The 22773-nt window shown below is 38.9% G+C and overlaps 1 protein-coding gene across 1 annotated transcript in view; it reads left to right on the top strand.

Moving 5' to 3' along the window:
• Positions 1 to 22400, top strand: part of TRHR (thyrotropin releasing hormone receptor) — a 36474-nt gene extending 14074 nt beyond the window's left edge. The window contains exon 2 of the mRNA XM_079722586.1: positions 21950 to 22400. Coding sequence (XP_079578712.1) covers positions 21950 to 22357 — 408 coding nt within the window. The 3' untranslated portion in view covers positions 22358 to 22400. The remainder of the gene's footprint in view (positions 1 to 21949) is intronic.
• The last annotated feature ends 373 nt before the right edge of the window (positions 22401 to 22773 follow it).

Consider the following 22773-nt stretch of genomic DNA (forward strand, 5'->3'; position numbering starts at 1 on the left):
TGAAAAGAACTTGAATAAACTAAAAATTAAATTAGCTCTGAAAATTAAACAAGGCTAAATACATGTGCACATGGAATAGGATGAATAATGTAAAACACCTAACATCCATATTTAGTTGACATAAAAATAGATAATATTATTTTGGAAAAGAAAATATTGCAACCTTTTATAAACAACACTTTTAGCCAAAAGCTATCTCTCTTGGATAGATTGCCTGAACATAATTTTATAGTAGCTGCAAATAAGTACAGCATCCTTTGCCTCTCCATTCCGTGCCTTTGTTGTTTGAGTCTTATGTGGATTTATGACTATGGAAGAACTCAGCATACTTTCCGCAGGCAGCAGCTCTTAGCTTTGAAAATAAGGAAGTGACTCAGTGAGCGAGGTGGCATGATCATGAGAATGAGAAGGAAAGAGACGGAGTAACAGCAGAGCACCCCATCACTTTTCAAAGATCATTTTTAAAGTCAAGTGACCCATGTGCAGTATTGACACCCTGCCATGTTTCCTCTGATAAGAGTTCAGCTTTGTGAGTGATTCTACTTGGCAAACATTTGAAATATTATGCATATAGAAAAATCTGGCTGGGAAGAGTGAGAGAAAAGTGTGCACTGAGATAGTTTCTGTTCTACTGGGAAAGATAGAAAGAAGCTCAGATTCAGGGTGAATTTACAGGAGAAATATTTGACTAGATATTATAAAGTGCTAGAATGGACCACCAGGAATTTCTTTACAAATCAATTAGACAAGTCTCTGAATAAGTTAAGAGCAATCAAGTCACTACCTTTGTATAAACCAACTGTAGTGCACAGTGGAGGTATGATCCTGGAATTAAAGATGGCCTTGTTCAATTATTACAGTCCCTTCCAGTGCATTCTTATATGGAATGGGAAAATAGTGGAAGTAAGGACAAATTCGTACCTTCTCATTTATGATTCAATTGAAAACCTACTATATGTCAGGCACTGTATTAGGTACTAGGATATAAAAATGAAAAAGTCAGGGCTTCCCTGGTGGCGCAGTGGTTGGGAGTCCGCCTGCCGATGCAGGGAACACGGGTTCGTGCCCCGGTCCAGGAAGATCCCACATGCTGCGGAGCGGCTGGGCCCGTGAGCCACGGCCGCTGAGCCTGCACGTCCGGAGCCTGTGCTCCGCAATGGGAGAGGCCACAACAGTGAGAGGCCCGCGTACCGGAAAAAAAAAAAAAAGAAAAAAAAAGAAATTGCCAAAGGGGAAGGAGGAAGAACAGGAGAAGTAGAGTCCCAAAAGCCAGAGGAAGGGACTTTCAATAGTGATCACTAAAGAGGAAAAGATAAGAACTGAAAACGCACCTAAAACATGCATTGGTAACCTTTGTGAGTAGCGTTTCCATAAAGTGTAGGGGGAATAAATCAGATCTCATGGAGTTGGTGAATGAATTTCTAAGCGGGAAAAGACTGGAAAGAGAGTAAGAGTAAACAGCTGTCTTAACAAACTTGATTGTGAGAGAGAGAACAGTAATGACAGTGAGAAACAAGGCAGGGTATTTATGTTTGTTTTACTTGTATTTTATTTCTTAAGATGAAGAAACCTGAGCCTGTATAAATCCTGATGGGAAAGAGCTGGTAGAGTGGGAGGAATTATTTGTAGATACACAAGTGAGACTGAGTATGGAGAGAGCACCCTTCCTGAGGATGCAAGAAGGGATACCATAAAGAGTGCAGGCAAAGCAGTCAGCCTCGGAGAGAAAAGGGTGCGTCCTTCCTTTCCTCGTCAGCAGGGTTTGTGTCTAAGTCACTGACCCACTTACATCATCACCTAGCGCCTAGCACAGTGCCTGGCACATAGAGGTACCCAATCAATGTTTGTTAAATAAACAAATGGAAAAGTGAGTGACTGAAAGAGGAAATGAATAGGATACAAGGAAAAGAGATGAAGGTGACTGTGTTGTTGCAGATCAATTTTAAGTTCTGGGCAGGAAGTGGTGAGTTCTCACAAGCTGGTCTCTATTTTCTCAGTGATAAGACGGACAATATTGATTGAGAATGCAGGGGCAATGGCAGAGGGAGGGGACATGGCAGTTCATTGTGGGAAATGGGAAAAGTAGATGACAGGTAGAATGGTAAGTGTTCAGTCGCATTCCTGTTTAGAAAAAATGAACTGGAGCAGTAGTAAACCGCAGGCGGTCTAATTTCTTAGTGGCATCTGAGTACTTGCAGTGGACCTCCTCTGGGACTTATTCCAATAAACATCTTCTCCAGCAAATTAGGAAAATCCATCACTTTGTTCGGACAGTCAGAGGTCTTTATGCGTGGTGCCCTATTTAGATGAGCCATTTCATGGTCCTCAAGGTTGTTTCCTTTTCTGTTGCAGCAAGTGACACGTCCACAATGGGTACAATTTCACATTTAGCACTTCATTCCCCTTCAGGGAGGCAAGGATCTTGGGACAAAGGGCCAGATCACATCAGATGTGATGCATTGCCACAGGGCAGGGATTTCTACATTCGCCAAAGTTGCCATGGGGAGCCCTGCCTCCAAATGGAGAGGAGCCAGGTACCTGGATAAACCCCTTACTCAAAAAATATCATGAATAGGACCAGCTCATGGGCAGTAACTCCTTCCTCATCACCTAGAGCCAGATCTCTCCTTTATCAGCATCCTCAGCTGACATGCCTAGTGTTCAGGCTGTTTTTCCTTCCCCTCAAACATCTTGGCTCTTTCCACTTTATTTTATTTTTTTAATTTTTATTGAAGTATAGTTGATTTACAATGTTGTGTTAGTTTCAGGTGTACAGCAAAATGAATCAGTTATCATATACATATATCCACTCTTCTTTTTTTGATTCTTTTCCCATATAGGTCATTACAGAGTACTGAGTAGAGTTCCCTGTGCTATACAGCAGGTTCTTACTAGTTATCTATTTTGTATATAGTAGTATGTATATGTCAATCCCAATCTCCCAATTTATCCCTCACCACCCACCCCGCTTACTCCCTGGTAAGCATAAGTTGGTTTTCTACATCTGTGACTCTACTTCTGTTTTGTAAATAAGTTCATTGGTACCCCCCCTTTTTTTTTAAGATTCCACATATAAGTGATATCATATGATATTTGTCCACTTTATCTTTAGAGGATTTTAGAAACACACGTAAAAGCAACTAGCCTTGGGACAAAAGCAACACACTCCATTTTGCACACAGTCCTTTACTTTAACTTTGCTCTTGACTTTATCTCAGAGAAAGAGGGTATCATGAGGTGCAGACGCCCTTAATAAATAGGGATCCACACGATCGAGGGTGCTTGACCCTTCTTGTTCAAATTCAAGCATACCAGCTTCCTGTGCCTCACCAAGACTCTTGAGATGCTAAAGGCAAAAGCCAGAGAGGCTCCACATAATAACACTTTTTTCTATCAGTGCTACTCTTCACACTTCAGCATCACGCAGAATATTTTTTTATTCCTCAGGGGAGCTCTCCCATCTCAAGAAGTCTGTGCCAGCCACTCAAAATCCAGTGCAGACCCAAAACTCAGACAGGTGGAAAACTGCTGTCATTCTCTGTGGTTCTTAAGCTAATGAATAACAGCTTCTGTTGCTGGCTCCTCCCCAACTCCACCCGTTTCCTCAGAATAATTAATCAAAAGAGGTTATTAAATCATATCAGGCTTCTTGTCCCCTTCTAAACATGCTTTAAAATAGAAAATTATCCATGCACTCCGGAACTTTTTTTTTAAATCATGAAAACTGAGGCACCAAAAGAAAACTCATGGTCCTATTAAACTCAGCCAAAAGACAGAAATTTCTAGGTATGAATTTTCTCAAATAATTTTTAATGACCATTATGAAACTCTTGGTAACATTTAAGGAAGGCACAATAATTTTTGCAAACCGATGTAAATGTAGACCCACTTTCAGATGCTGCTGCTATCTTTTAAAGAGTTACAGAGTGAAGATAATATAACTAGAATTCTATTTATTCAATAAGGCCATCTTCCTGCCTCAACTAAACTGACTCAGTACAATCCCAATATTAAGGGTAGAGTCAAGTTATTTAGTAACATGGAGGAATATAAACTATTCTTTCAAAAACACCAATAATTTGTCATGAAGACAACTTGAAGCATGGTGATTAGCAAGGATAAAATTCACAAAACCGTTTTCGGATATGCATACCCTTAATGGCCTGGGCAGTTTCATGAGTGTTCTTAAAGTGAGCACAAAGATTTGAACCTCTTGACTCACATGATTTTGTGGGGTTTTCTTGGTCAAGTGAATAGCGAACCATTTTTAGCGGTCACCTCAGGCCGCTTACCGGAAAAGGCTGAAACTTCCAAGAGATTCTTACAACCCTCCTCAAAGCCTCCCCACCCCAGGTGGAGAGTCACTGTTTAAATATGCTACCTTAGATTCTTCAGTTAAAATCATGCCCCAGGCCACTTGCCTTGTCTTCCTCCCACCAGTGTAACCAGGCAAGTAGTCTGTCCCACTTGCCTAGGTGTCAGTTGTTTATCAACCTTTTTGATAGGTAATATTATTGAGCTTTTGCTACATTGAACCAGGCATGTTTCTCAGGGATTTTCACATCTCATCTCATTTGTGCCTCTGACATAGACATAATTTTCTCATCTCAGTTTTAAAAGTGAGGGGTCTGAGGCTTAGCAACATTAAGCTCAGGGCCCCCAGTCAAAAAATAGAAAGGGAAGGAGTTTAATCCTAACATCTGATCTAAACCCTCTGATAGCAGCGCTACACTCTACTTCCTCACATACCTGTCCACGGTACTAGTATCTCAGAGATTAGGTATAAAGTGGGTCTATCTGCCTAAGAAAAGGGGAACTTCTTCCTATATATGTGACAGTTAAATTGATTCATTCATTCCACAAAATGTGTTGAACACCTGCTTGAATGATCCAGGCACTGTTTAGACCTTGAGAAACAGTGATGAAAAAATAATACAAAAATCCCAGTCCCATAGACCTTACATCCTAAAGGGGGGGGGGGGAGGTGGGAATCAGGGAATAAATACACATAATATATAAACAAACACACATAGTGTATCAGATTGTAGAGAAAAATTAAGCAGATAAGGAGGATATGAAAACTTGAAATAGGAGGGGTATGATTTTAAATAGGACAGTCAGAGATATCAAATAAATAGCCCATTTGCAGAGTGCAGTGTTATTTTGATTCTATATGCAGGCATTAGTAAATGTCATTTATAAATCAATGCCTGAAATAACAGGGTTTTTCCTATTGATGAAATGTTAAAACAGGCTGGCTTAACATTAGTCATTTGGCTTTTACGCACAGGAAGTATAGCATTAGTGATACTATTTAATTACATTTCATAAACTTGTATAGCACTTATTCTAAAAGAAAATGCATTTTACGTTCTAATTCAGAACTGAAGTATTTCCCAGCGGTGGGAATAGGGACCTCTAGGTAGGTCAGTGATTGAGAGAGGTTTGTAATAAATGTTCCTTTACCCAAATACAGAGTTAGGCCTCTTCATTTTTGTAAGAGAAAGCCTGACAACCTCTATCTTCCCTTCTCAACTGGGGAAGAAGAGACAGTTGCCTTTTTAGGGACAGGATAAGAGAATTCTGTTTTTTCAATGGTAGCCGGAGTAGTTAAAGAGCAGATTGGGACAAACTGCCTGGATCAAATCCCAGTTTTACCCCTTGTAAGTGGTATATGGGTTCCCTCATTTGTAAAATGGAGATGATAGTACCTTCCTCACAATACTATTGTTGAGATTAAATGAGTTAATGTGTAAATGAAGCATTTAGAACAGCACTTGATGCATAGTAAGTAATGAGTGTTTTCTATTCTTAGTTTCAAAAATACCTTTCGCTGTTCTAGCATTTGCTATGTCCCAAGCCCTAGCATAAGCACTTGATCTACATCATCTCATGCTTCCACACAAAAACCCTGGGAGGTAGGTAAAATTTCTTTCACCATTTCCTTGAAGAGAAAACTGAGACTCAGAAATAGTTTCAGTAGCGCCCAAAGTCTAACAATTGGTAAGTGGTGGGACCAGGATACCAGCACAGAGTGACTGTTGTAAAAGAAGAGTCTTTGACATTAGTAAATTAGGAGGGTTTGATATAAAAACCAAAGGACTGGCTTGCTTAGGGACAGGAGGACCAACTACCAATCAACATGTAAATGCACCTTCTCCAACTGGCTCCTATACTGGTTTCTGCAACACTCCTGACTTAGTCACCCATGAGAGTGCATCATATCTTCTAGAAAAGTAGCTCCCAGGATTATTGAAAGTACAGTGTTAATGTTACATTTTTTAGGTGATTTTTTTTTTTTGCGGTACGTGGGCCTCTCACTGTTGTGGCCTCTCCCGTTGCGGAGCACAGGCTCCAGACGCACAGGCTCAGCGGCCATGGCTCACGGGCCCAGCCGCTCCGCCGCATGTGGGATCTTCCCGGACTGGGGCAGGAACCCGTGTCCCCTGCATCGGCAGGCGGACTCTCAACCACTGCGCCACCAGGGAAGCCCCTTAGGTGATATTTTTTTAGAGAGGTAATGCTAACCATGACTCTGTCATAAGAGAAATCAAATTTTAAATCAAAATTTGGTTCGCGAGCTAAAAGCCAGCATTATTTGGTTTATATTTCTCATAAGCTCTGTTGATAATGAAATGAAGAACTTGAAAAAAATTAGTCATAAAATACAACAATAGTTTGAAATACATTATATGCCATTTGTTGTTTTATTTAAAGTGTTCAACTCTTCAGTTGGTTGGCAAACTACAGTCATGGGCCAAATCCTGTTCAACTGCTTGTTTTTCTAAATAAAGTTTTAATGGAACAGAACCATGCCTGGTCATTTATGTGCTATTTATGGCTGCTTTTGCATTACAATAGCCAGGTTAAGTAGTTGAGACAAAGACTATACGGCCCAAAAAGCTAAAATATTTACTATCTCTCCCTTTATAGTAAAAGATTGCTGACCCCTGAACTAATCCTATTTAAGAGTTTGTAGGGCTTCCCTGGTGGCGCCGTGGTTGAGAGTCCGCCTGCCGATGCAGGGGTCACGGGTTCGTACCCCAGTTCTGGAAGATCCCACATGCCGCAGAGCGGCTGGGCCCGTGAGCCACGGCCGCTGAGCCTGCACGTCCGGAGCCTGTGCTCCGCAATGGGAGAGGCCGCAACGGTGAGAGGCCCGCGTACCACAAAAAAAAAAACAAAAAAAAGAGTTTGTGAAAATATTATATACTTAGTACAGGCACTGGTAAATGACAGGTGTTCAAAAACAAATGATAAGTACGTATTAAATAAATATGTTTGAATTCCACAAAATTATTCAAAACGGAAAAGTTCAAGCTTATCACAGGCAGGCTAAGTTAGCAGCTAGTATATCCCCTGCCTTCACTTGACTCTGTATCTCCTGAAGAAAATGCTTTGCCTGTTACATGGGAGGATCCTTGATTTCAAAAGGCTCTAAAAATACAAATTTAAGATGCAGAGTGATATCTAGAAAAATAGTTTTCTACAGTTTCATGAGTGACAGAGAAGCCACAGATGACTAAATTTGACAGCAGTAGATAAGAACAGAACAAGAATGGCTGTAAAGTGAGATTTGTATCTTTTGGAGGCAAACTTCACCTTACTTTGGTATACATTAACAGAGTATCAGTCAACATCCAGTAATGGGAAATGAACTCAGCATAAATCATATTGAGTTAGCATCTCTTTAGCTCTTTACATTTCATAAGTTCTTCATAACAACATATCCAACAATTCTCTATTTCTACAGACTATTCCCCAGAAATTTTTCTTCAACATAATTTCAGTCTGATCTATCATGACCCTTCTGTACACTGAATCTCTACACACTGATTTTAATTTTTAACTTCAAGCATTTTTTGATGCCAAACCTTGCCTCAGTGGCTAGAGATAAAAATGTGCACTACACATTATTCCCACCATCAAGATCTTATGGAAAGGAAACAGACCCAAAATAAGAATGACGTTTGCAATTAGGGCTGGAAATATCAAACAACCACGTGGAATTCCATGGAGGGAGCAAAACTTAGAATAACGTTAGTGACTTGTTTCTTCATTTGTACATTCATTTCTTTCCTGAACATTTATTGCACCTACTCGGTACCAGACCTTCACGTTGTTCCTTGTATGTACGGCAGAACAGGGATCCTCAAGCAGCCCTCATCATTCTAAGGACAAAAAAAGAGACTATAAACAAAGAACCAAATGAAGCAACAGGATCTCTTCAGAATGTGATTATTAGTACAGAAGAAATAAACAGGAAGAGATGAAAGGAACTTAGAGGAGGCTTTATACCCCCCACTCTGTATTTTTAGAGAGTATTGTTTTCATGTCCTCCTCGCAATTAATCTTCAAACATATATTTTCCTATATTAAATGCAGACACCAAGGCTCCAGAAAGCTTTGAATGGTAATGACTAGTGAAGCTAAAATTTCAAACCAAATCTTCTAAGACCCATGTTTAACACATCAGAAATTTAAATTCAGTGAAAATGCTGAATTTATGGCTTGCTGAAGAAAAGAAACGTATCTCCCCCATTTTTGGCTGTCTCTGTGGGTTCTTTTGGGACAGCTAGAAACTTAGCTCTGTAACTCCAGATGGACCCAAGCATGGTACGGGCTGTCTCTCCAGGGACGGACACAGGTAGAGAAGGAGTTGGCTGCCTCCCAAGTGCTCTCAGCCCCATGATAAGGGACTTTGTCCATGACCTTTAGAAGCAAGACCACTAAATGCCCACTAAAAGTTTGGCAGCCCTGAGAGCTTTACTGCTATTTAGAGATTACCTCCCTTCCCCTCCATCATTCATATTCTATGTCTTAAAATATTCTCATTGATTTCCCATCCCCTGGTGGGGGGGTGGAGCAGCTGAGGGCTCACTCGTCTGTATTACAGTCTACAGTGTCTCCCGTGTGAGGCCAGAGAAGCACAGGGGAGAGATGAGATTGGGAAATAGCTCCCTCAGGAAGGATTAGTATCTTCACAGATGTGTGATAGCCAGTAACTGGATTCCCAGCTCAGAGCCAGCCAAGATGCCTCATTCAGAATTTCTAAGGTCTCATTCCAATGAGAAAAATGATCAAAGGAACTAAACATACCCTAGGTACAAAGGTAAGGAAACCAAAGCAAGACTTATTAAGACAAGCTTTTCCACATGCTTAGCCATTCTCCAATAATTTACCTGGAAGAGAGAACACTCAGAAAAGACTAAATAGGACGTTCAACCCACGGCAGATGAACTGCAGCATTGTTCCAGCATGGCTCATGAAAGAATTCAGACTGACATTTCATTTTCTAAATTGAGATGTTATTATAATTTGAATCCCAGGTGTGGCAGCTGAGTTTTTCCCTTCCCAGCATGTTTCCAAATACCCTCCTCCTGTGAACAAGAAAACATCCAAGCCACAGGAAGGAAGCCAGCCTTTCATCCTGCACAATTATCAGTCTCTGTAATCAATACTGAAACTACAATAGTTGCTAGCGTTGCAGGAAGTTTTGCATCTAATCCTCAAGTCTAGCTGCACATGTTACCTAGCACACAGCTGCTTTCCACTCTTAGCAGAAGAACTTGAAATCAGAAACATTCCAAAAATATGTTCTATCCGGACTTAGTATCGCAGTATGAATAGGAATATCTCTGTTAGGTGCTAAGACATAAACACTGTGTTGAACTAAGAATGAGGCTTTCTTTTTTTTTTTTTTTTTTAACATCATCTCGGCCCTTTTTTTTAATTGAAGTAAAAACTGAAGTAATTTGTATTAGTTCTGGTGTACAGCAAAGTGATTCTGATAAATATATATATATTCTTTTTCATATTCTTTTCCATGATGGTTTATTGCAAGATATTGAATATAGTTCCCTGTGCTATACAGTAGAACCTTGTTGTTTATCTATGTTATATATAGTAGTTTATATCTGCTAATCCCAAACTCCTAATTTATGCCTCCCCACCCCTTCCCCCTTTGATAACCATAAAATTTGTTTTTTATGTCTGTGAGTCTATTTCTGTTTTGTCAATAAGTTCATTTGTATCATATTTTAGATTCCACATGTAAGTGATACATATGGTATTTGTCTTTCTCTGTCTGGCTTACTTCACTTAGTATGATAATCTCTAGGTCCATCCATGTTCCTGCAAATGGCATTATTTCATCCTTTTTTATGGCTGATTAGTATTCCATTGTGTATATATAGCACATCTTCTTTGTCCAATCATGTGTCATTGGACATTTAGGTTGCTTCCATGTCTTGGCTATTGTAAATAGCGCTGCTCTGATCAGTGGGGTGCATGTATCTTTTGGAATTAGAGTTTTCGTCTTTTCCAGGTATATGCCCATAAGTGGGATTGCTGGATCATATGGTAACTCTATTTTTATGTTTTTGAGGAACCTCCGTACTGTTTTCCATAATGGCTGCACCAATTTACAATCCCACCAACAGTGTAGGAAGGTTCTCTTAAGAATTAGTTTTTCATCCTCCCTGCTCCCCTGCACATACAACCTTCATCAATTCCAACCTTTAAGCAGCACGTTTTATGGTTTTTGTTTTTTTTTTTGGTTTTGCAAACTTCAGGAAAAAAGTATTTCTTCCCCAAATTCTAGGTATTATAGTAAGGAGGATAAGGAGACTTTGGAGTCAAGTATACGTGTTTATACATGTTTTTAAACTGTGGCTTTATTCCTTAACGTATGACATTTCTCAGCATCAGTCTTACCCTTTGTAAAATGCAGATAAAGTAGGGCTATCATGAAGAAAATGCCAAGCACATTGTCTGGTACATAGTAAGTGTTTCATAAATCTTAATTCTCTTTCTCTCCTTCATCTACCAATTCCCATTGCTAGATTGGAATACCTTTCATTTTCATCCAGTTTTCTTCATTCTAGATTGAAACATGTTAAGAAATACTGCACAGTCCCCATCTAACACAGATTCTCAGAGATTCTCAGAAAGTGAGGCTTACGGCCGGCCACTCAGAGTCTCTCTTACCCTGAGAGGTGTTGGTGTCATTTTACCCTGAACCCTAGCTCTACTAACTGGGACAACTCAACATTCCATCACTTTTTCTCACTCTTCATGTGTCTGTGCCTCTGCCTGTCTTTGCTCTTGAAAGAAAGTACAAGCTTTGAGGGTTCATCCCACATCAGAGTTGGGTGCAGAGCTCTGCCCATTTCCCACAAGAAGTGACTCACACTTGGTATTTTTGGTGACGCTCAGTGATTATTCTGGAGACCTGGACGTGTCACAACAGAAGGGTCACATCATGTTCTGCACAGAAATATGCCACCCTCTTACTTCAGCTCTCATCTGTGCTCTTGTATCTTACCAACAGCAGTGGCTACTTGTGGCTCTACTGGCACATGAAGCCCCCCTGGGACACAGAGTCCAGGTTCCTGTCCCCCAGTCGTCTCACTCAAGAAACAGTTCTGCTGGACAAGTCCACCTTCCTCAACACCCCTAGAATTGTGAAGAAATTTTTTTTCAATTTCACTGGACATACCACACTTACAAATTTATACTTGAAAAATTTTGTATCACCATTTTTTTCACTTAATCACTACTTCTCCTTCCTCAGCATCACCAAATACAACCACAGTTTCTCTACTGTGAACCTCTGCTAACATTTTTATGGACCTTTTTAATCAGAGTAGAGCCCAGAAAACACTTCAGAATTCTTGCCAGAATGGCTATTCTGAATAGAACATTTAGATATAGTACTTGACAGGTGGAGTCAAGAACCCATGCATTAGCATCCCTGTGTGGCTTCTTGTGAAGAAATCTGTAAGTAATCCACAACACAGCATATGACAGTCCACAATCTCTCCACCATGAATCACCACTCAGCCTTTATTCACTTTTATTATACTTTAACTGACTTTGAGTTGATTCCAAGCCCTTTTCTGGCCCCATCATTAATTTTTAAATCCCGTCAATGATCTCACACAAGGATATGAAGCACCCCACATTGATTATAACTGTCTTTTTTAAGCTGTCTGTGCAGATACTAAGTCAGAACAAAGTAGAACAAGCTGAAAGTGGAAAATTCCAGAGCACCCCAATCAGTGTAGAAGCTTGGCTAAATTCAGATTTATATAATTGTCTAGTAAAGTTTTTCCTTCAGTTGGCTCAACTGATGTAACAAAATGCAAGAGGTCATTGATCACATTGATCATAGGCCACCTGAGAGCAAAATATTCCCAGTAACAGAACACTTTGCTAATATGCAGCAATGCAGGAGAACGTGGATAGTCTCCAAACACAGAATGTGTTGTCACCCTTCAAAAAGTGGCATTAGAAGATTAAAGGCTAACTTTTATATCCATTAACCAACAAACTGTGTCCAGAAGGATGTACACTTCTGAAAATGGAGATATTCCAGTCAGAAGTGCAAGAACTAGAGCACTTCGCTAACTTCAAGAGCCCTACACCCACACAGACCTCCACAATTACATTTTAACATTTGCAAAAAATAAGTATTTACTCAATAATAATTCAGCTGTTAATTGAACACTTATTATATCACAGGCATGCATACAAAGGCCTTCTCCCAACCTGTTATGCAATCCTATAAAAGTTAGTTGTTGATTTACTTTGTTCATGAGGCCAAAAACAGAGCTTTAGCATTATAGAATGTGGGATCCAGTACTGATAAAGAGCCTCTTTACAAGCTGAAGTTAGCCTAAGATGCTCTTGATGCTCACTCATAAAAGTGGTAAATATTCTTTGAGGACATTTACTGATGTGGTTGTCACTTCCTGTAATATGGCTTTGCCTTTTTAGTTCTAAGAAAGCTTTTTCAGATTGCCCTGAAATTTAGATATTCTACACCTAAATGACAGCCAAAGGTTTGAATGGGCCTTGGTACATTTTATTAAGTAATTTTTCTCTGGCTATTCTTTTTAAATCTTCTATAAATTCAGTTTTTAAATTGACAGTACTCCTAAAAAAGGATTTAATTATTTGCTTTCTTCTCAAAGTGATACCTCTATATCTTTCTATAACTCCATGTCTTCAACAATATTTCAGTTATAATGAACTTTATTTTTTTAAATTTAATTTTATTTATTTTATTTTTGGCTGCATTGGGTCTTCATTGCTGCATGCGGGCTTTCTCTAGTTGCAGCAAGCAGGGGCTACTCTTCGTTGCAGTATGCGGGCTTCTCATTGTGGTGGCTTCTCTTGTTGCAGAGCACGGGCTCTAGGCAGGTGGGCTTCAGTAGTTGTGGCATGTAGGCTCAGTAATTGTGGCTCGTGGGCTCTAAGCACAGGCTCAGTAGTTGTGGCGCTCGGGCTTAGTTGCTCCGCGGCATGTGGGATCTTCCCGGACCAGGGCTCGAACCGTGTCCCCTGCATTGGCAGGCGGATTCTTGACCACTGTGCCACCAGGGAAGCCCTATAATGAACTTCAAAAAAGAAATAATAGTAGGTCTGGAAACCAGGGTCCTGGGTCTAGAGATGCACTGTGTCCTTAGATAGCTACAGGAAATTAATATAAATTCTAGTAATTTTTTCAACACTTCAAGAAACTGCATCACCTCTCTGAATGCAGCAATTAAGATGATTACCAACAATCACTGTGATTGGGAACTGAATCTCTTCCTATAGTTCATCAGCATCTTCAGGGATACATATGCTCCAGGTGTTATTTCCCTTTGCCTGGCCTTATAATCCCCAAATAACAAAATCCCATTTATGTGAAAATGATCACAAACATGTCTGAATATTGTGTTACCATTAATAACATGTAAGTTCGATTTTCTCAGAATGTTCAAACTGGAGAGACTTTTGAGAGGAATCCAGATTGTGTATTTACTGGCTTGGAATATGAGGTTCAGACATAAGTCATGTGACCCGCCCAATCTCCTCAGAACTCAGAGGTGGATTGTGAAACCAAGATGCTGGACACCAATTCCAGCTCCTTCTATGCCCACTGCACTTTGTCCCTCCCTAACATACAGAAGGACTATGCCACAGCATTTATCTCCCAGGAGAGAATGTCCAGATAATAGCAGGACCCATGATCAGGCACAGGGTGTTTTCTGAATCATACATAGAATCAAAAATCAATTTTTTTTTCTGAATCAGTACAAGAATTCCAACTAAATTTCCCAGAGTACTGAGGTATCAACCATTCCCCATGACCTCCTAGGCAGACTAATAAACCAATCTCTGATAATTAATCAAAATGTCCTCAGATTCTATGTAAGCAGATCTTCATAAATGGCATACTATTAATTGAGCTGTAACCCAAAAAAGAAGTTTCCATTTTATTTTTTATTCCATTTTATTTTTTATTCCATTTTATTACTTTCACATTTAAATTTTTTTTTCCCTAGGAAATTGGTATGAAGGATTCCTATCTGCCTTGATATGACAGTTTTCTTCTCCCTAATCAGTACTTTCTAAATGTAACACTCCAATTTGGGGCAAAAAATCGTATTTGATTCCAGGGCTACCAATGATTCCTGCCGATAATGTTATCCTTTCCAAATACTTCAAAAACATTTTTTATTGGAATATAGTTGATTCACAATGTTGTGTTAGTTTCTGCTGTACAGCAAAGTGAATCAGTTATACATATACATATTTCCACTCTTTTTTAGATTCTTTTCCCATATAGGTCATTACCAAGAACTGAGTTCACTGTGCTATACAGTAGGTCCTTATTAATTATCTATTTTATATATAGTAGTGTGTATATGTCAATCCCAATCTCCCAATTTATCCCTCCCCCCCACATCCCCCCAGTAACCATGTTTGTTTTTTTTTTACATCTATGACTCTATTTCTGTTTTATAAATAATTTCATTTGTACCATTTTTTTTAGATTCCACATATAAGTGATATAATATATTCGTCTTTCTGTGTCTGACTTACTTCACTCAGTATGACAATATCTGGGTCCATCCATGTTGCTGCAAATGGCATTATTTCATTCTTTCTTATGACTGAGTAATATTCCATTGCATATATGTTACAGCAAATTTGAAGGCTGCAGCTTACCATATATGTTGATTTTTGTAATTATCTAGAAAGAAAACTAGACTTAGAGTTAGTTAATAACTAGCTTAGTTTAATAACTAGGTTTGCTATTTATGTGTGAGCTGTATGACCTTATTTCTCTGCTTCTCTGAGCTGTTTCCATTCATCAATGAGATGGGAATAATAACACCTGTCCTACAGATCTCACTGGGACATGAACAGAAAATGGTTTAAGGACAATGAAAGTACTTTGTTAATTCCAAGGAATTAAACAATTAACTGCTATCAGGACTCCATTCAGGATTCAGGGTATTGACAAGAAAGTGGCATTTTCTCCCAGATTATCTTGATTGCTTAGATCAAGTGTGGCTAAGAACAAAAAAAGAAAAGAAAAGAAAAGCAGATATTGAAAAAGTAATTTTGTGTCCACACTTGAGAAGAGGCCAGCCACACCACTTGGGCACTGGACTCTGTTCCCTATTCAAGAACATAGTTCTTCCAATTGTCTTCTTTCTCTTTCTCCTGGATCATAAGATTTCCCCTCTCTATGGGGATTGTTCCCTAAGCAAAAAACAAACATGCTGTGATGTCTCTCATCTTTAGAAAAATAGACTCTTCATTTCCCTCTGGCAGCCCTTCTGCTTTTCTACTCCTTTTCCCCAAAAAACTCAAAAGATATGTTTATAATCACTATCCACTTTTCCCATCTTCTCTTGAACCCACTCTAAACAGGCTTGCCTGATAAATTAAAGTTTTTATTTGTATAAATAAATAATGCTTTTCTCCAAAACTACTCATTTCCTCTTATTCATGCTATTCTGTCTTGTAGTTGTTCTCCAAGTTACAAGAGTAGCCTAAGAGGGTTGTCCCAACTATTTTAGTTTTGTCTTTTACTCTTTATCTTTCTTGAGTCCTGATCTGTAAAATTGGTTAGTACTTTTTACTAGACATTATTGTAATAATTATCAGAATTATTTCAGAATTACATCAAATATTAAATGTTTAATATTCTTGAATACTTTGTAACTTAAAAATCAATATGCAACCCAGCAATTCCACTCTTACTTATAGACCCAAGAAAAATAAAAACATACATGCCCACAAAAACTTGTACACCAATGTTCATAACAGTATTATTCATTATAGGCAAAAAGTGGAAACCACCCAAATGAGTGGATAAATAAAATGTGGTATATACATTGGATGGAATGTTATTCAGCAATTAAAAGAAATGAAGTACTGATAAAAGCCACAACATGGATGAACGTTGAAAACATTACACTAAGTGAAAGACACTAGTCATACACAAAAGACTGCATGATTCCAATTATATGAGATATTCAGATAGGCAAATCTATGGAAACATAAAGTACATTAGTGGTTGCCTAGGGCTGGGGAAGGTGGACAGTGACTGCTCACGGGTATAGGGTTTCTATTCAGGATGATGAAAATGTCCTAAAATTAGATTGTGGTAATGGTTGCACAGCTCTGTGGATATACTAAAAACACCTGAATTGAACAGTTTAAGTGGGTGAACTTAATTATATGTAAATTATATCTCAATAAAGCAATGTATGAGGTTAACATCATTAGTCATAAGTCAAGCTGATAGCCTGCGCCCCTGATATGTTGTGTTGAAAATGGCAGTTCACCTCTGTGGCCTTCCTTCAAAAAATCCATAACTTCATTGTAACCATGAGGAAAACATCATCCAAACTCAAGTTGAAAGACATTCTATAAAATGCCTAACCAGTTCTCCTCAAAACGATCAAGACCATCAAACATAAGGAAAGTTAGAGAAACTGTCACAGCCCAGAGGAATCTGAGAAGATGTAATGACTAAATATAATGTGGTATCCTGGATGGGATCCTGGAACAGAAAAAGGGCACTAGAGAAAAACTAATGAAATCTGAATAAAGTATGGAGTTAACTAATTCTGTGTAAGAATAGTCATTAATTGTGACAAAGAAATGCACCATACTAGTGTAAGGTCTTAGTGATAGGGAGACTTTGGTGTAGGGTATTTGGAAACTCTCTGTATTAACTTTGCAACTTTTCTATAAATCTAACACTATCTTTTTAAAGGTAATATACAAACGTTAGCTAATAGTTTTAGAACTTGTAGTAAAAGTCATAGTACTAGTACTAGAGATAGTAGTTAGTAAAACGAGGTTCCTCAGCAGCCTAGAATAGAGAAACTAGTTAGCCTCTGGTTTTTCACAGACAGCACACATATGCAAAGTTGAGCTTGTGTCCACTCAGGGAAATGTAATCTCAACCTTAACAGTCAGATAGACATCTACCCAGTTCATGTTTTTTTTTAAAAAAATTTTAAAGGAAGAAAAGAAATCCTTGAATAGGGTCTTTATCTAGAGATTTTATAGATTACAAAATGATGTTTTGAGGACTGAATTGAAACTCTCTTGTGAGAATTATATGGTACTTATTCCACATAATTAAATACCATAAAGAGTAAAATACATATAGTAGGGCTTGATTCTAAAGTTTCCAGCTGATACTCACGAAAAAGATAACCCTTCACCATGGTGGCCAAGGACAGAGGTCTGCCCACCTTAGACCCTCCTGTTCCCATCCTGTTCTTCTCAGCCATCTCTGTAAGCAGTTTCTCCAGCTGAACACTATGTTTTAATCAACTGATTTTTATGACCTCTTTTCCTTGCCCTCAATATACTCTGCAAAAATGGCTGCCTACTTCTTCGTTGACTTTTTTAACTCCATGGAGCTGACCCTTTTAGGACTCAACACTCTACATCCCCTTTGGCAGCTGCATCTCCCCTTCTGTCCTAGCAGAAGGAATGCCAAGCACCCCACAGAAAATGATGGATTTTGTTATGATTTCCACAAGCTTCCTAGAGAAAAGAGATCGCTCCACTTCTTTCCATGGTCTGCAGTTAGAACTTGCACACTAAATTACTTGTGGTCTTCATGTTATGCCCCACTATCTCATGCCTACAGATTGTCACACACACCCAGTCTCTGCTGTAACACTTGTCCTGCCTCTCCTTATCTTCAGATTTTGGCTTAACTATCACTGAGACCAAATCCTCACCCACCAATCCTCAACCTCAAGTCCAGATCAGGGGCTCTCATAGAACCAAAACTTTCCTCTGTCTTAGCATTTGTCACATTGTATCAGATTATAAGATACATGAAGCCATTGGCAATGTGTCTCTGGGTCACTGTCGAATCCTCAAGAGCCAGGACATTGACTGGTACACAGTAGGAATGCCAATGAATCTCCTAGAGTAAATGGGTAAATTAATTCCTTCCCAATCAAAAATATATGGTAAAATATATATATATATATATATATGGTAAGATCATTTTCCCCTGAAGATTGTTTCATGCTGTTTCTCAAAGACCTTTAGGTCCTAGGGCAGAAGCTTCTGTAAATAAGCAATCTTTCAACTCATTGTGTATCCCATGCATTTCCCCAGTAAAAATGTCAATGCCTAAAAACAATGGCCCAAAGATATTTTCAAATTTGCATTTTTGTCACTTATTTGGAACCACAACAGAAATAAAACTTCAGCAACCAACAGTGAAATTAATTGGGTATGAAAGACAATCTCTAGGACATTTCCTTTCTAGGTATTTGCTCCTGTATTAAGAACTATTAAAATCCAAGCTGTGGCTACACCAAAAACGTGTGACCATTTTAGAAAGTGATTAAGCTCAATCAAAGATATTTGTAATTAACTAAAAATAATTATGAGTGAGATTAAATGTATTCTCTATTATCCCACTGGAGACATATTTTCCTCCGGGTCAGTCTTAGAAACATCGCTGCATTTGTTTTATTTTAACACCTCCTTAACATTTAAAAAATGTATATTTCAAACAAAAAGCTGAAGTATATTAAGGACTCATTTTACTAATTAACCAATCTCTATTTTAAAGGGATTTTTAATATTAAAAAATTAAGTGTTTGCAAAAATCCTCTAACAATATGTTGGAATATTAAAACCCAGAAAAGGAATACTCGAGAAATGGTGTCTCCTCCAGGATGGAGTATGGAGTGAATAGGGGGCAGCTCCAAGGGAACCAGCTTCATGAAGCCTCCCCTTCTCTGCCGGTGGAGTAAGTTAATCCTTCCTCATAACCCTGGACTCATATATATCACAAGGCACATATCATAGTCTGCTTATTTTTAATGTATAAAGTCAGTGACTTCACAATGCATTGATATAAGCAACATGAAAAGAGGAGAGAGCCTTACCGTTTGAATCCCCAACATCTAGAAAAGTCCCTAGGATATGGCAAGTGCTTAATAAATGTTCACTGAATGAAAAAAAAAAACAGAAAAGGATCATGATTACATATTTTGAAATAATTCTTTCCATGCCTGAATTTATTCAACATTAATTGAGGGCTATCTTATGTCACATACTGTATTAAATACCTGAGGAAAGAGAAATGAATAAACTTTACTCCTGAAGAAGCTCACCATCTATTGGACAGGTGGACAAATGTAACTCATTGCAATAAAAAGTTTGGGGAGTGATGCCAAAGTATGCATGGGGGCCTGTGGAAGCGCATGGCAGAAACAGATTGTTTTTCTTTGAGACAATGAGTAAAAAGAGGTAGGTAGATATTATATGTGAATTCAGTGTTTCATCTGAAAATAGTAGGGAAAAATAAACAGATAAAATTCAACCTTTAAGTTCAGAGATTCAGCAGCAATAAGTATGTTGAAATTATACTTAGAAGAGATTAAATGTTTTTGGCAACCATGTGGGATTAACATGGTAGAAATATCATTAATGAAAATGCAAAAGACTTTCACAGGGAGAGCAAAGTATAAAGGAAAGAGCATGGGCTTTGGCTTAAGCAGACAGCTTGAATCATGGCTGTCACTTACTAGCCATGTGTCTTTTGACAAATCACATATATTCTCTAAACCTCAATTTCTTCATATGCAAAAGAGAACCAATACTAGCTTACACGTGGAGTTATTAAAAGCATTAAATAAGATTATGTTTACATATCTTTATGACGGGCCATTATAAAGACTCAAATGTGATGCTAGCAATCCAATTGTAAATCAAACCAGGGGCTCAAATATAAGATGCTTAGTCCTTGGCACGGAGTGGGAGGATGTTGGTAAGTGTGAAGCAGTGACCTGATATCAGAGAACCTGGAGTACCAGGCAGTGGAAAAAGGCAGGGATGTGAGTGATGATGATGATGATAAAGATGATAATTACTATGGCTCCTTCCAAAGCTCAGAGTATTTATCACTGAATTAAGCCTTTAGTTTCCTAGGATCAATTAAAGTATTTACTCATAATCTTAAAAGTCAGCTTTAAAAAAGCAGGCTTCCATTAACCTCTTGTCTGAATAGATCCTCTTTATCTCTGAAAGAAGTCAAGAATCTCTGACATGTTTTACTTGGTATTATATGAACCAATGTGAAAATCATATCTTCCCACTGAACAACTTCCCTACCCCAGGAAGCCAAATATAAAATGTAATTATCCTATATGCAGTGGGTCAGAGGGACAGTGAACAGTGATCACTCAGGGAACAGTGAGTGAGGTAGAGCAGGAGGGCTTGGGCACATTCTTAGAGGGGAGGGAGGACTTCAAGAAAGGGATCAAATGGCCCTGGAAGCAGAGGAAACACAGTAACTTGAGAGTAGGTGGATAGATAGCTCATAGGTGCCATTGCAAAGAAGTTGTAGGAATTGTTCAAAAAAAGATAGTAGTGGTTCAAAAAACAATACAGGCTATGTGTGTCCCTAAGTGAGAAGTATTACAGCAAATAATATGAGCCAAGAAAGGAGGCAGTTACTATAGAATAACAGCAAGAGGGTAGCATTACCCCCACGATGTGGAATTCATGGGGAGTTCCTGGGGTGGACAAGATACAGTTAAGGGTAGGACAGAGCCCCAGTATCAGAAGGAATGCTAGGAGAGGAACGGAAGGTATTCTAACACAGGAGAGCAAGATGGATTCTATTATCAGGATTAAGTACAGGAGCTGAATTTATAGTAGATACTAATGACAGAGTAGGTATCTAGCTGTGGAATCCTTATTTCTACACTAAAGAACTTTTAAAAGCCCTGTCTACAAACAGGATCTCTCTCAATGCCAGAACAAGATAGAGGCTGGTGGAGAGGGCTTTAGGAAAACAGCTGAGAGGTTGAGAAAGATGAAAGAGGAAGTATCAGCCCCTTCTATCTGCAGTAGTTTTCAAGTTCAGAACATCTAGAAAGTCTGGGCTGAGGAAGCTGAAATTTGTCAGACTCTGTAAGAGACTATAGATAGCTAAAAACTTATTTTAAAATATGTAAAGTGTTGCTGTTGAAGGAAAGGTGAGTAAAGATGAGATTAGACCCTAGGTCTCCTAGTGTTTACCACAGACACTTCTGGTGCCCTGGGTCACATCCTCTTAGATAGACTGTGGTTTCAGCCATGATTTCATGGCTATGGTGGATGGTTCCTGCTTGCTGAGAACACTGCACTACAGGTATCCAATGTCCCCTGACTGTCTCTCCTCTTCTCCGCCTCAAGGTTCTGTCTAAAGCCCTTAGGAGTTTCCAGGTAGGTGAAACTTGGACGTACCATGCATTTAAAGCCCCTAAGGCACCTCTCAACAAAGGGGAGATGGCAGCCAGTAGATAAATGCCTCAGCTTCCCTGTCTCTGGACAGATGATCCCGAAATGCATTACTTGATCCACAGTTGCCCACAGTGGGAGTTGTCTCAAAAACACACCCTATTTTGGCTTTTCCTCCTCTGTCACGCTCTCTTCTATGCCTTTAATCCTGCTTCCTGGGTTCATCTCCCAAACACTGTAAACTGCCTGCACTTAAGTCCTTGTCTCAGACTACATCTTGAGAACTAAATGCTGGAGGAGGGCAGAGGCGGAGTCGTTTTATTTTCATGTTTTGGTTCTGTTTTGTTTTAATTTGTGTTTGCTTTGCATTTCTGTTTCTCCATAGGTCACCAAGATGCTCGCAGTGGTTGTCATTCTCTTTGCCCTTTTATGGATGCCCTACAGAACTCTTGTGGTTGTCAACTCATTTCTCTCTAGCCCTTTCCAAGAAAATTGGTTCTTGCTCTTTTGCAGAATTTGTATTTATCTCAACAGTGCCATCAACCCAGTGATTTACAATCTCATGTCCCAGAAATTCCGTGCAGCCTTCAGAAAGCTCTGCAACTGTAAGCAGAAGCTGGTGGAGAAACCGGCTAACTACAGTGTGGCCCTCAATTACAGCGTCATCAAGGAGTCAGATCATTTCAGCACAGAGCTTGATGACATCACTGTCACTGACACTTACTTGTCTGCCACGAAAGTGTCTTTTGATGACACCTGCTTGGCTTCTGAAATAACCATTAGCCAAAGTTGATTCATGAAGTAGAAGAAAATGGATGATAAAGAAAATGAGAATCTGTGCAGTTATCAACCCAAGAGAGGAAACAGCCAATACTGGTATGTGACGACAGGGCAGATAAAGTCCTCACCAGTGCTCTAACACTACTGCCCCAAGATACTTTAACCCATTAGAATGATTCACAGCTTCCTTCTCATATCAAGAAAATGTATATCATAGAAAAACTGAGCAGATCTGTGAAAGATCCAAATGGTGGAAATTTTCCATTTAATTTGAGACTGTATTTTCTGGGGCTGTGAAGTTTAGATGAAATCTAGACATCAGTTTACCTTATTCAAAATAACTTTATCAAATGTATTTTCTCACCCCTCCCAAATTATTTATACATGTGGTAATTTGGCAACATGAAAATTTTTAATGTTTTCATTTAG

The sequence above is a fragment of the Hyperoodon ampullatus genome, assembly GCF_949752795.1.
Source record: "Hyperoodon ampullatus genome assembly, chromosome: 17".
Classification (NCBI taxonomy): Eukaryota; Metazoa; Chordata; class Mammalia; order Artiodactyla; family Ziphiidae; genus Hyperoodon; species Hyperoodon ampullatus.